At 58.9% G+C, this 14,054-nt stretch overlaps 1 protein-coding gene across 1 annotated transcript; it reads right to left on the bottom strand.

The window, feature by feature from the left end:
• Positions 1-184: 184 nt before the first annotated feature.
• VILL (villin like) lies at positions 185-14,054 on the bottom strand (the record flags this gene model as incomplete). The annotated part of the gene is given in 21 exon segments (XM_084901583.1): positions 185-298; positions 550-843; positions 1,061-1,132; positions 1,291-1,403; positions 1,406-1,423; positions 1,426-1,483; positions 4,139-4,283; positions 5,194-5,345; positions 5,899-6,078; positions 7,002-7,160; positions 7,312-7,449; positions 8,495-8,595; positions 9,100-9,235; positions 9,857-9,955; positions 10,060-10,138; positions 10,513-10,712; positions 10,978-11,088; positions 12,393-12,501; positions 13,222-13,427; positions 13,722-13,796; positions 13,992-14,054. Coding segments are annotated over 21 exon segments (2,622 nt in total).

Here is a 14,054-nt window from a genome sequence, read left to right as displayed (position 1 = left end):
AAACCAACCCCTTCAGCCCCACAGGCCCTTTCCCCAGAGGCGCACTGCTGAGTGACCCAGACGCACCACACCTGTGAGGGCCATGAGCTTTTATTGATTGAGGGGGGTCCCCCCTCAGGTCTGCTTGTGGGAGTTACCGCGGGGCTCAGCCTTGTGAGGGCCCTGGCGGGGGCAGGGCCTGGGCTCAGAAGAAGCCCAGCTGCTTCTTCTCCTGCTGCTGCTTCCACTTGGCCATGCTGTAGAACTCCTCCTTGGACTTCCCGAAGACGTCTTTGAACTCAGAGTCTGAGAGATAGAACTGTGGGGGCGGGGGGGGAGGGGGGGAAGGAGAGGGGGGCCCAGGGAAGGGTGGTCCCTGAGCCCAGAAGTCTGTGCTGCCCAGAGGCGTCATCCCAAGGCTCAGGGCTCTCCTCCTCCATCTCTCTCTGCCCATTTCCCTGGACAGCCTGCCCCCCTGCCCACCCTCAGGGGGTCACCCCGGGCACCTCCGGCTCAGTTTTAGGTGTGTTAGGGCTGGGGCGGCGAGTGGAGGGGGTCTCGGGCACCTACCTCCTTTTGGGCTGGGTCCACGCCCTCCGGCAGGTCCTTGGCGGACTGGTGCATCAGCTGCTTGCGGGACAGGCAGCCGTTGACCATGGGTTTGGAGCTGCTTTGGTAGCTGTTGGAGCTGGTGCTGGTGCTGCTGCTGGTGCTGCTGTTGATGCTGGTGCTGCTGCCACCCGCCTTGGGGCCCGGCTCCAGCTCTTTCTCTGCCCTGTCCTGGGGGCCCTTGAGGGCCTGCGGGGCCAAGGAGCTTGGCCTGCTGTTGGTTGGCCATCTTGACAGCCGGAAGTTGTTGACCTCCTGTTCATAGAGGGGACTCAGGCTGGGGACGGTGGGGGGTCGGCTCCCACAGGGAGGCCACGCTAAGCCTACTGGCCCTCTTGCCCCCAGCTGCAACCCTCGCCGCCTTCCAGGGCCCGGCTCCTCCCTTTCCCATTCCGCCCATCAGGACTGTGCTAACTGAGCGCAGCCCCTGGGGGGGGGGGGGGGGGGCGGGGCTGGGAGGCTCCGTACTCACCCCTGTGATCTCAGCGATGATAGACTCTACTTCCAGGCTGCCCTCCACCAGCTCCCTGTGGGACTGGTTGTTCTGGGGGTGAGAATCAGAGCGGGGGTGAGGGGGGAGGGCACCCAGGGGCCTGAGGACAAGACCCGGCCTTCCCAACCCACAGGCAGGGCAATGCCTCCCCTCCGTCTGCACAGGGCGAGCTCCCCTCCCCCGGGTTAGGGTGGGCTCAGGGTTCAGACCTCGCTCTCGGTCCACTTGTAGGGGTCCCACGTGAGGAACCATCCGGTGAAGGTGGGGGGCTCGTGGCCCTGCTTGACCAGCACGATGGGCGAGGCCTGGCTGCGCCCCGCCGGTGGGTCTTCAGGTACTCCAGGCCCAGGCCACCGCCTCCTCCTTCTGCCTGCCCGCGGCCTCCCCCAGCCACAGGAATACCTGGCCACAGAGCGGGGGGAGGGGCTGCCAGAGCTGGCCGAGTCCTCTCCACCCCTGTCCATCGGATGGTCTCAGAGCCCCCAGACACGTACCAGACACACAGCGGGCTGGCTGCCACGGCCACACACCCATACACACTCCAGGAGGTCACAAGCATATGTGTATACATGCATTCGACCCACACCTGTTTACTGAGTACCTATAGGGGATTCAACAGTGAGGCGGGGGGCAAAAACAGACAAAAAATCCTTGCCCTTGCCAGAGCTTTCATTTTACTGAGAGACAGGAAACTATGTAATATATCAGAGAGAGAAAAATAAGGCAGGGAAAGAATGTCAGTATGGTGATGGTGGAAATAATGTCATTTTTTTTTTTTAAATATATTTTATTGATTTTTTTACAGAGAAGAAGAGGGATAGAGCGTTAGAAACATTGATGAGAGAGAATCATCGATCAGCTGCCTCTTGCACGCACCCCTACTGGGGATGTGTCGCCAACCAAGGTACATGCCCTTGATCAGAATCGAACCTGGGACCTTTCAGTCCGCAGGCTGACGCTCTATCCACTGAGCAAACCGATTTCGGCTAAATAATGTAATTTAAATTAAAGTCAGAGGGAGCCTTACTGAGAGGATGACATTGGAATGAAGATCCCGGGCGAAGGAGGAAGTGTAACGGGAAGAAAGGACCAGCGTCAAGGCCTGAGTCCTCCCAGCCTCTTGGAGGAGCAGCCCAGAAGCCATTGCGGCCCAAGAGGGGCAGGCCCGGCGAGAGTGGGGTCACCAGGCCACGCAGGGCTGTGGCAGGGGCTTTGGCTTTGCTCGGAGTGACATGGAGGTCTACACACCCTCATCACATTCACAGACGGTCATAGACAGTGACTGACACACACACACACACACACACACCAACACACACACACACAGGATCACAGCTACACAGACACAGTTATCCATCGCCACAGTCAGACGGCAAGTCACAGCCACACACTGTCACCCATGGTCACACGCAGTTGTGCATAAAAACAGCCGCACTCGAGCCGAAACCGGTTTGACTCAATGGATAGAACATCGGCCTGTGGACTGAAAGGTCTCAGGTTCGGTTCCGGTCAAGGGCATGGACCTTGGTTGCGGGCACATCCCAGTAGTGGGTATGCAAGAGGCAGCTGATTGATGATTCTCTCTCATCGATGTTTCTAACTCTCTATCACTCTCTCTTCCTCTCTGTAAAAAAAATCAATAAAAATATATTTAAAAAAAAAAAACAACAAAAAACCAACCGCACTCGATTACATAGTCACACACCTCCAACCTGAAAAACACAGGGAGCCCAAAATGCAATTGCATATAGCCCACACAGAAATTAACCACGCAAATACAGTCACTCAGAACAACAATGAGATACCATCTCACACCTGTCAGGATGGCTATCATCAACAAATCAACAAATGACAAGTGCTGGTGAGGATGCGGAGAAAAGGAGCCCTCGTGCACTGCTGGTGGAATGCAGACTGGTGCAGCCATTGTGAAAATAGTATGACGTCTGCTCAAAATTTAAAAATGGAACTGCCTTTGACCCAGTAATACCACTTCTACGAATATATCCCAAGAAAACACCAATCAGAAAGGATATATGCACCCCTATGTTCATAGCAGCACAATTCACCAAGGCTAAGATTTGGAAACAGCCTAAGTGCCCACCATGGTACATCTACACAATGGAATACTACGCTGCTATAAAAAGAAGGAATTCTTACCATTTGCAGCAGCCATGGATGGACCTGGAGAGCATTATGCTAAGCAAAACAAGCCGGGCAGTGAAAGAAAAATACCACATGATCTCACTCATTTATGGAAAATAAACTTTATAACCTGATGAACAAAAAGCTAGATACAGAGGCAGAGAAGCATCAAACAGACTGTCAAACTACAGCGGGAAGGCTGGGGAGTTTTGGAGGGGGTGGTAAGAGATCAACCAAAGGACTTGTATGCATGCATATAAGCATAACCAGTGGACGCAAGACACTGGGGGGTAGGGTGAGAGCATGTGGCTGGGGATAGGGGAGGCCGGAGGAAGGTCAACAGGGAAAAAAAGGGGACATATGTACTACTATTTGGAATATTTTAAACAATAAAAAAAATGCTAAAAAAAAATACAGTCACTCAGTCACACCCACGGCCAGTGGGCCTCCTACGCATATAGTCTCAGCTGTTGCCGTCTGGCCAGTTACAGGCAGTAAGTTGACCACACAGCCATTCCGTACAGCCACACACACAAAGGCAAATGCATCTCACATTCACACATGCTCAGTCATTCAATTGACAGTTGCTCACTTGACAGGGACACATGTGAGCCCCAGGCAGTCAGTCACCTGGAGCCAGATACCACGTGAAGGCAGAGGGAGTTGCATAGAACCACAAAGCCCGGTCACCGCCACACACATGTTCCAGACCACAGTCAGAGTCTCCCAGAGGCTGACGGTGACAGTCACGTAGGGCGTCGTGCCCTGGGTCACACTGTCGCACACTCAGTGTTGCAGCTGCACAGACTCACCTGCAGCCTTACATGCATTCATCTGGCGAGGACACACAAAGACACGCTCCCGCCCAGTTACGCAGATGCAGACACCCCCCAGAGGCGGGGTTTGCCGTCTCACCTCGTGCCAGGCGTCTAGCAGCATGACGTCATGCTTGTCCAGGTCCTCTTGGCCGAAGAACACCACTTCCATGAGGACCAGGTGGTCATGCTGGCTGGAGCACTCAAAGAGCCGTGGCTGCAAGCTGGAGACTTCCTCGGGGAGGCTGGCCAGTGTGGGCACAGGCTGTGAGGGGCACCGCCTGGGCCGAGCTGGCCTTCAGCACAGGGGGGCGCCCAACACGGGGGCTGGCCCTCCTCGGAGCCCACCCGCCCTGCTCCTCTCTGGGCCTCCTGTCCCAGCCTGTCAGCGGGGAGAGCAGATGGGGTGATTTGTCTAGCTCCGGCCAGCTGTGGCCCACGCGGTGCCAGGAAGTTTCCCAGGAGTGGGCGCCAGAAAGGGACGCTGGCTTCGCGGGGTGGCCGAGCCGGAGCCCTGCTGTCCTTGGCAGAGAGGAGCCCCTGGTCCCACCCCTGGCTGGGATCAGCCTCAGGCCCAAGGCGCCAGGAGGGAAGTTAGGCGGGAGGGGGGGGGGCGGGGGAGGGGGGGCGAGCAGTGCTACTTAGGAGCTCAGGAGACTTGGGGGAGCGAGGTGCATAAACCGGGCCCTGCAGGCCATACAAAGGGCCCAGGATTCAGCTCCCTCCTCCCTGATACACATCCTGTGCCCTTACACACCACGCATGTACACTGTCCTCGCACACACACACACACACACACACACACACACACACACACACACACACAGCCCCACCCTCCTGAGGACTGTGTGGGGTTGGGGAATGGCCTCCGCCAGGGGTCCAAGATTGGGACCATGCAGGGCGCACCTTCAGCCAGTAGAGGGCACCCCTGCCCTGCTCGCCCTGCATCTTCCTGATGCAAGTTGCCCAGGGCTGGGGAGAGGAGCTTGAGGAGTTTGTGCTCTTGGGACCCGCCCCCCCCCCCCCCCCCCCCCCCCCCCCCCCGCGCCGGGGGCAGGAGCCAAGAGTCCCCAGTTCTAGTCCCTTCGTGAGTCCGCCCTCTTTGGGCCTCAGATTCATCCTCTGCGTAAGAACCACCCCTCCCCACCCTGTCACCTCTTGCTGCTGGGGTAGGGGGCCCGGCCGCCCAGGGCCTCCCAGAAGTGGGGAGACTCCTGCCCCTCCAGCACCGTCTCCCTGTCCTCGTCATTCTCAGAGAGGACAGTGACTGCCTTCTGCGCCATCGCACGCTGGTCCCCGCTGCAGCCCTGCCAGGCAGATAGTCGGGTCAGGCCTGCAGTGGAGGGGTCTCCCCGCCAGCCCCACAGCCGCCCTCTCCCAGGGGCCCGCGTCCCAGGACGCCTAGGCTGACAGGAGGGCAGGCGTGGACAAGGGATGGTCCTGCCTGCCCAACCTGGCCTCTGCCTCCCCAGCCGATCAGGATCACAGGGGCTGGGACCTCCTCTGGGTCCAGAGCATGGGCTGGGGACCCCGGGCTTGGGGATCACTTAAGGGTTAGGAGGCTGAAGATCAGAGAAAATTCTGGCAAAGGCCTCCTCCTTTTCCCAGGAGACGTGAGAAGGGGTAGGCTAGGCCCAGGCAGGAGGGAGGGAAGGCAGCCTGGGCCTGGCCTAGCTCTGACCTGTGCAGCCCCAGGCCCCCTGTCACTTTATACCTTCCCCCAGGTTCCAGAGGGGACGCATGCTCCCCACCCCCTCCGGGCCCACCTAAGGTTGGACGGAAGTCTGCATCCCCCGTGGAGTGGCCCCATCCCTGCCTGGCACCGCTGCCCGGGGCCGGAGTGGCCAGTGTGGGCGGTACCTTCCCAAACCAGACGTAGCAGATGCTGGCCGTGTCCAGCAAGAAGATGTCGCTGGAGTTGAGGGCGGAGGCCCGGGGGGGCACCTCCGTGGTCCGGGTGTTGTAGTTGTCGGTGCCCTGCACGTGGAACAGCCTGGTGGCAGGTGCTGGCCGCCCCTTCACGCTGGGCCTGCTGCTGTCCTGCAGGAGGGCCGGGCATCAGCGGGGCGAGGGCTCCCAGGGGCTGCCTCCCCTCACCCCGGACCCAGCGGGGGGGACAAACTGCCCGGGGGCCCAGGGATCCTTTTCTTGAAGCCACCACTGTTTTTCTGGACCCTCTGGGTGTGGAGTGTGAGGAGTCCACTGTCTCTAGGATAGAGCCAGGCCTTACTATTTAAAAAAAAAAAAAAAAAAAAAAAAAAAAAAAAAAATATATATATATATATATATATATATATATATATATATATATATACACACAATATATATATTGATTTTTCACAGAGAGAAAAGAAGAGGGATAGAGAGCTAGAAACATCGATGAGAAAGATACATCGACCAGCTGCCTCCTGCACACCCCCTACTGGGGATGTGCCCGCCACCAAGGTACATGCCCTTGACCGGAATCAAACCTGGGACCCTTCAGTCCACAGACCAACACTCTACCACTGAGCCAAACCGGTTTCGGCAAACCAGGCCTTTCTAAATGGACCCCCTCACCCCATCTCCAAGGAGTCAGGGCATAACATTGTCCCCCCAGCTGGAAGGCAGAAAGTGGGTACCAGCTTCACCACACACACACACACACACACACACACCCCTCCCTGCTCCCTCGTGTGACCCCAGGCAAGGTCCTGGCTTTCCATTAAACTTCCTCCTCTGTGCTCCTGCCTTGTGGCTGGCTCTGAGGACGGGGAGGAGGAACTGGGGGGAGGAGGGTGGGTGAGAAACTTAGGCAGGGATCTCCCTCGGAGCTCCTGGGCCTTGGACAGGCACCGAGAAACCAGAGTGGGGGCGGGGCCCACGGGCCCTGGCCTGAGAGGCGATAGCAGATATGTGTAAGGGCCACCGGCCCAGGGAGGAGCCACGAGGCTGCGGCCACAGCAGCAAAGGGGGGGTCCTACCTGGAAGATCACCATCTGGCCCTGGAAGATGGCATAGAAGTGGGGGGGCTCGTGGCCCATAGTCACGTGCGCTTGCACCAGGGCTCCATGGTACATGAGGTCCAGCTCCTCGGCGTTGCTCTTCAGGGCCGCTACCTCCTGTGTAGTGGCCTGGGGGCTCTGCACACAGGGGCGGGGGTGGGGTGGGGGTGGGGTGAGGGCCTGGAGCAGTTCTTACATCCCATTCTCAGATCTTCAGCTCTGAGGCTGGGAGGTGCCTGCCAACCAACCCTTCCTCCCCGTCCCCCCCTCCTCCCCGGGGCCTGCGCACCTGCCACAGGTACAGGATGTACTGGATGTGACCCATCCTCTGGTACGTGTAGAGGACAAGGTAGCAGCTGCCTGCACAGAACTGTCCGTGGAGCTTGGGGTCCACGGGCTGCCTGCCTAGGTCCTGGATGCCCCACACCTGGGGAACAGGGACCAACGGGCACAGGTGGCTCCTCCCCCCGGCCCCCCAGCTCACCCGGTGCCCAGCCAGGAAGCTCTCAGCCTCGTCTGTGCAGGCAAGGGGCTTGCTCCCAGCTCGGCACCCACCCCATGCTCTGCGCTGGGCTTGTGCAAGGCTCTGCAGCTGACCCTCCCCCCCGGGGGGGCCCGTGGCCTCCCACACCTGTGCTGGGCTGTTCTCAGCCAGGACTCTGAGCCGGCAGGTGGCGCCTGGGACAGACAAGTGGTGGGGACTCCAGAGGCCGCCAAGGCTGACCTGCCCCCTGCCCCACACCACTTCCTCACACTTCACAGCGTGATTTCCTGTTCCTGTGGGTAGTGGGCAGGGCTCTGGAACCAGGCAAACCTGGCCAAATCCCAGGCAGCCTCTGTGAGCTTCAGGGTTCCCACCTGGAGGCAGGGCCAACAGCACCTGGGCATCCTGTGCCCTCACAGAGCTCACAGCTGCCACCGGGGGAGGTTCCTTCGGCCAGAGCACCCAGAATCCTGCCTCTTGCCTGCCAGGTATGTGACTGTGTGTTGGTTGGGGGTGTGGGGCTATGACTGATCATGTGACTGTGTCCCTGGATTGGTGTGTCCCTGTGGACTCATGGTTAGTATGTGACCAATCGTGTGTGATGTAGAGTTGGTGCAATTGATTCTTGCCCTTGTGCGCTGGGTTGCGATTAAGTGCAATTACAAGGTGTATGTGTGTCTGTATTATCATAGGTATGGCTGTCATACATGTGACAAAAGGGCACAAGTGTCCGGGGATTACTCTGAGCCATATCTGTGTATGATGAGTGAGGCATGATATGAATATGCTGTCGGGGGTGTGTGTGTGTATGCATGTGTGCCCACGTGCCTGAGGGTCCCTTTGTGTGTGTAGATGTGTATTTGAGAGCAGCGGGGTCGCTTTAAGCAGCCATGCTGTTCACCTGAAGACAAAGCCCATCCCCTGCTGTGTGCCCATTCCCCCCCCCTCCCGCCCCGTCCTCACAGCCCCCCAAGCCAGCGCCCCTCACCTCCACCTTCCCAGAGCCATCGTCCACCATCCTGAGTCGGGCGGCTAGCTCAGGTTGGCTGTGCAGTTGGACCACGTCCACCTTTACCTGATTCAGTTTACCTGGGGGTGGGGCACAGGTTACAGGCGCCTGCTGCGCTGTCCAGGCCCCACAAGCCCCCTCACCGCCCTCCACCGGACCCACCCATCCTTCAAGAGGCTCCTCCGGCCACGCCCCCTCACCCATCCCGCCCTACAGCCCCGCCCATCGCCCATCCCGCCCACAAGCCATGCCCATAGACCACGCCCCTCACCCATCCCTCCCATAGGCCACGCCCTCGCCAATCCCGCCCAGAGGCTATCTCACAGGCCACGCCCCCTTACCCATCCTGCCCTGACTCCGAGGCCCCGCCCCATCGCCCATCCCGCCCACAAGCCACGCCCTCGTCCATCCTGCCCACAGGCCACGCTCCCATCAATCTCGCCCACATGCCACGCCCCCTCGTCAATTCCGCCCACAGACCACGCCCCCTCACCCATGTCGCCAAGGCTCTGGGTAAAACCCTTAAGCCCCGCCCCAAGCCCCGCCCGCAACCCCGCCCCCGCAGTTCCGCCCCTCCCACTCACGGATCAGTTCCAGGTTCTTGTTCTTGGGCTCCGCAGACCAGGTCCGGAAGAGCTGCTTGAAGGCCGCGGACTCCTCGCCCTGGTGCAGCACCTCCACGTTGGTGTAGGTGGGGTACCCCTTGGCCTGGAGGAAGTTCTGGAGCGGGAGGAGCCAGGAGACATCCATGTCCGAGGGCCCCTGCTGCCCGCCTGCGCTCCACCCCTGGGGACCTGCCGCTCAGGTCCTGAGCAGCAGTCATTAACCCAGCTCATGACCCGCTTTTCGGAGTTGGCTCTGCTGCTAGCGACTTCTCCGAGGTCTCTGAGCACACACAGGGTCCCTTAGATCTGGTCTCAGGATGGCCCCGCCATGAGCTGGTCCTCCCTCCTCCAAAAGGAGTGGGGGGTGGGGTGGGGCGCCCAGTGCCCTGGGCTCCTCAGACCTCAAGGTCAGGCGGGCCACATAGTCCTCTGACACATGGTTTCTTGGGTGCTAACTGCCTCCCACCCCCACCCCTTCAACACCAGGGCTCCCAGGGCAGACCACATACCTCCAGTCCCCCAGAGAGGGCCCTGTGCCCCCCTCAGACCACTGGGCAGAGCTGTCTCTCCTCCCTCAGACAGGGAGGTTTGTCTGCGGGCCTAGCTCCACGCAGGGCCATGTCCTCCATCAGACAGGACATGGGTGTCTCCTGGCTCAGACTGCGGGGAAGGGCTGCCTGCCCCCCAGGACCCAGGGCAACTCTCTGACCCTCGGAGACAGGCCCCACAGCCTCACCTGAACCTGGCTGAAGGAAATGATCTTCTCCGGTTGGGTGCACCTGCGTCCCTGCCACACGTAGATCTTACAGCCCCCGTGGTCCAGGACGTAGCACTCCTGGGAGCAAGAGCGGGGCTGGTCAGTGGGTGGTCCAGGCTGGGTAGAGGGGACGGTGGGGTAGGCGGGGACAGAGAGGGTGACGGGGGCTAGGCCTGCCTCACCTCCTCATTCAGTAGGTCTTGGGTCAGTAGGCAGGTCGCCAACTCCTGGATCACCAGGCCCTTATCCTTCTGGTAGACACTGGAGGGCAGGCATCCAGATGTGCTCAGCCTCCAGCTCAGCCTGGCTCCACACTAGCCATATTCAGCCCCCCTCCCCCCCTCCCCTGTCCCCCAGGCACATGCATGGAGGCTGGGGCCCAGCGGTGGAGCCTTAGGCAACTACCTGGCTTCTTCAGGGCCTCAGTCACCCTGCCTGTACAATGGGTTTCTCTAAGGCAGCTGTGCACGAGTACAGGTTTGGATAGATTTGGCCCGAGGGCCCACATGGCCTGCCCCAGAAGCCCATGAGCCTTTTCCGGAGGGCTTTCTGAGACCCTGTGCTGTTGCTGTAATGGCGGGCACGCAGGCCTAGCCTGTCCCACCCGCCCTGCCCACTCCCCACGGTCTGCTCACTAGTAGAGATGGACACGGGCCTTCTGCAGCTGGTTGATACTTCTGCTGGGAATGGCAGGGTACACACTAGCCACTCTGTGGCCCAGCACAGCTTCCATGATCTCCATGAGGCTGGAGGCTTTGAACTCATCGTCCACCACGCCAATCTGTGCGCGACCAGCACGCTCCCTGTCCTGAAGGCTGCAGGTCAGAGTCAGGGCCTGCGGGAGAGAGAGGAGCCGGCAGTCAGGGCTTCCCCAGCATGCCCCTTACCCCTCCGCCAGCCTCCCGGGGCCTTCCTGTCACCGCTCTACCCCCAGAGGCTGGGGGAGGGTGTCCCCTTCTCCTGGCACCCAGCGGTACCACCCATCAGTGCAGGGCCTGCACCAGGGCAGACCACATGAGAGCCAGGCCGGAGAATGGACCGCTGGAGGACCACCCCTCTCCCCACCCCCTGCACCCCCTTGTTCCGGGGTAGACACTGACCCGTGCCCTCTCGGAAACGCTGCTCTTAGGCCCGTTCCACTGGATCATCACCTTGCCCAGGTCCAGCAGGAAGATGTCGTCCTTATTAAAGCTGTCCCAGGAGAACTCCACCTGCCAGAGCCAGGAGGGCGGGGCGGGGCGGGGCGGGAGGCGGGGCGTCAGGCCTCCAGCACCCGAGGGGAGGGGTTCCCAGCCCTACCTAGCTCAGGTGTGTCACTTGTGTACATGGAAGCCGTGTGCAATTGTGTGCATGTATGACCATGGCACGACTACTGCGGTGTGCAGGCATACATCTGTGCAAGCATATGGCACCCTGAGGGCCACTCCGTGGCTGTGTGCATCCCTAGGCACGGGTGGCTGCAGGGAAGGCTGCATTTCACAGGGTGGACATGACCATGACGCTTCCACGCAATGCATGCCTGTCGCTGTATATGCACACATGTATACAATTGGGGCGTGCATGCTTACCCATGTGTGTGTATGCACTTGTACGTATGTGGGGAACCAGAAATAGGAACCAGTGTGTGGGCTCATGGGTGACAGGGTCTGTGTGGGGGACAGTGTGTCATCTATGGGGAAGCATGGTTATCATCCAGAGAGCAAACAGTTATTCCAGGATAACGGGCAAAGACTGGGGCTGCGTGGTGTCCACTGGGTCTGTGCGGGACAGTGGGTGGGCCTGTGTGGTTCTGTCTCTGAGTCACAGGGCTGCCACATGCCATGTAGATATTAGCGTGTACAGCTCAGATTCATGCACATCATAGGCATCCAACTCCTGAATCTTCATTGCCCCAGATTCCTGTCCATGGCAGTAAAATGTCTTGTTCTACCAAGATCAGTATTTCCCATTCGTGTTCAGACATTTGGATATAAGGGTGCTCAACGGAATAGAGTGGCCCCGGGGGTAGCAGTGGGAGACAGTGTGTGTGCCTAGGGGTGACAGTGGCAATGTGTATGAGAGCGTGGGTGGGGCTGCACACCCCCACCCCAAACCATGCTTATTCCCCTTGTACTGCTTAAAAGGACCTTCCAGGTGCACCCTCTAGTCTGCCTCTCCCGCCCCTCTCCCCCCCGCCCCCAGCTTCTTACTATGGCCCCGAGAGGATGAAGGAACAGAGCGTCCCAGGAGCCATGGCAGGGGTGGGGCCTAAAACCTGGCTCTGCCTTCTCTCTCCTCATTCAAGATGGGCCTTAGCACTTTGTCCGTTACATACACGTCTGATCACTATGCTGTGCACCTGAGACTAATACAATATGTGCGTCCACTGTGAATGAAAAATAAATTTAGAGAAAAGATAACTCACCTGGGAATGAGGACAGCCCGTGGCCCCCCTTCCCTACCTCCGGCACCCTCTGCTTCGGTACACGAAGTCCGAGCTGACCCAGAAGCCCAGTGGCATCGCTGGCGTCCTCACCTCCGTGGCTGACACGTGCTTCCTCCCTCTGATGCGCAGCAGGCGCTGGATGTTGTACATGTTGGTCTCCACGTGCTTGAGGGCGGAGGCTAGGCCTCCCTTCCTGTAGCTGAGGAGGGAATGGGATCCATGTAAGACCATGCACTGCCATGTGCAGGAGTGAGTGCAGACAGGAGCACACGCATGCACACAAGTGGGGACACACGCGTGCTTAATACATGTGCACAAGTAGATACGACCATGTGTGCAAGCACGTGGCTACATGTGGTGCAACAGTGTGTATATGTTTATCCATGTGCTATATACATGTATATTTGTGGGGGCATAATGTGTATCTGTTCATCCATGTGAGTATAGATGTGAGTGTGTGGAATTCGGGCAACAACATATATGTATGTAGGTGGACACTTCATATAAATGGAATTATATATAACACATGATATATGAACGACCACATTTTACTTAGGTATTGATGAGTGTGTGTGGGTATGCCCATCTGCAGGTGAACATATTTAGAAGTGGCATGTTTCCTGCATGTGTAAGTACACATGTGTGTATGTGTTTATATATACACTATATGCATGTATTAGGTTCAACTGTATAAAACAGAGATGATCGAATATTGGCCATTTCCTATGGTTCAGCCTAATATATTGCAACTATTAATTCAATACATATTTACAGCAACAGACATGTTTGTACTGGGCACAGTAACACAGAAGCAAACTCAGGACATGGGTGTCCACCCCTGGGTGTGCACCAAAGAGAAATGAGGAACACGCGTGCGCACCAAAACTTGTACACAATCACGGGTGTTAGCTGAACTCACATGACCCCCGGGCGGAAGTAGCTGCAGAAACAGTCGGACTCGTGGCCCTGCACCTCGCGGTGCTGCACGATGGCGCTCCCCAGCATCTCCTGGAGGTCCTGCACGAAGGTGCCCGCCGCGCCCTCCGCCTCTATGTCCGCCTTCTTCCCGATCCAGTAGTGCAGGTCCTTGGGCGTCCCCTGGGTGGCCCTCAGGCCCTGGGGGACCTAGGGCCCAGGAGTTTGTGGGTGGGGAGGGAGCTGAGGTTCCAGGGTAGGGGAGGGGCATGAGTGAACACTGAGGTCAAGGCCCAAGATGTGCCAAGGGCCTTGGGGAGTGGGGGGAGGGGGCGGGGGACCGAGAATGGGGAGGAGAGCCCCAAGAGGCCTCCCAGGTAGCAGCCCTTGCGGCAGGAACTCTAGCAGGCCTCTTCCCAGGGCGGAGCTTACTCTGCACCAACCGACTCCTCACCGGGGCCATGCCACCCCCTCCAACACACTCCCCAGTCCCCCGGTGCTCACGTGGAGGACGATGTAGCAGTGTTCCTCGAAGAAGTTCCCATAAGCCCCCTCGGGCACGGGCACCAACTTCAGGTCCTGGAGAGGAAGGTGCCTAGTGACAACTCAGGAGACCCTCTCCACCTTCACACACACACACACACACACACACACACACACACACACACACGGCCCTCTGGGTGGGCGGGACTCTGAGTTGAGGCCCAGAGAAGCCTGGTCCCGGAGATCACACCCATTCTGCGGCACAACACTGCTGGCCGGCTGGGCCCTCACCTTAAGGATCCAGATTTGGAGGTCCCTGTGGCTCTCGATCTCTGGGAGGCTCTCGGTGTCCAT

The sequence above is a fragment of the Pipistrellus hanaki genome, assembly GCF_964339955.1.
Source record: "Pipistrellus hanaki genome assembly, chromosome: 13".
Lineage (NCBI taxonomy): Eukaryota > Metazoa > Chordata > Mammalia > Chiroptera > Vespertilionidae > Pipistrellus > Pipistrellus hanaki.
The sequence above is the reverse complement of the archived record's forward strand: the minus strand, read 5'-3'. Positions and strand labels throughout refer to the sequence as shown.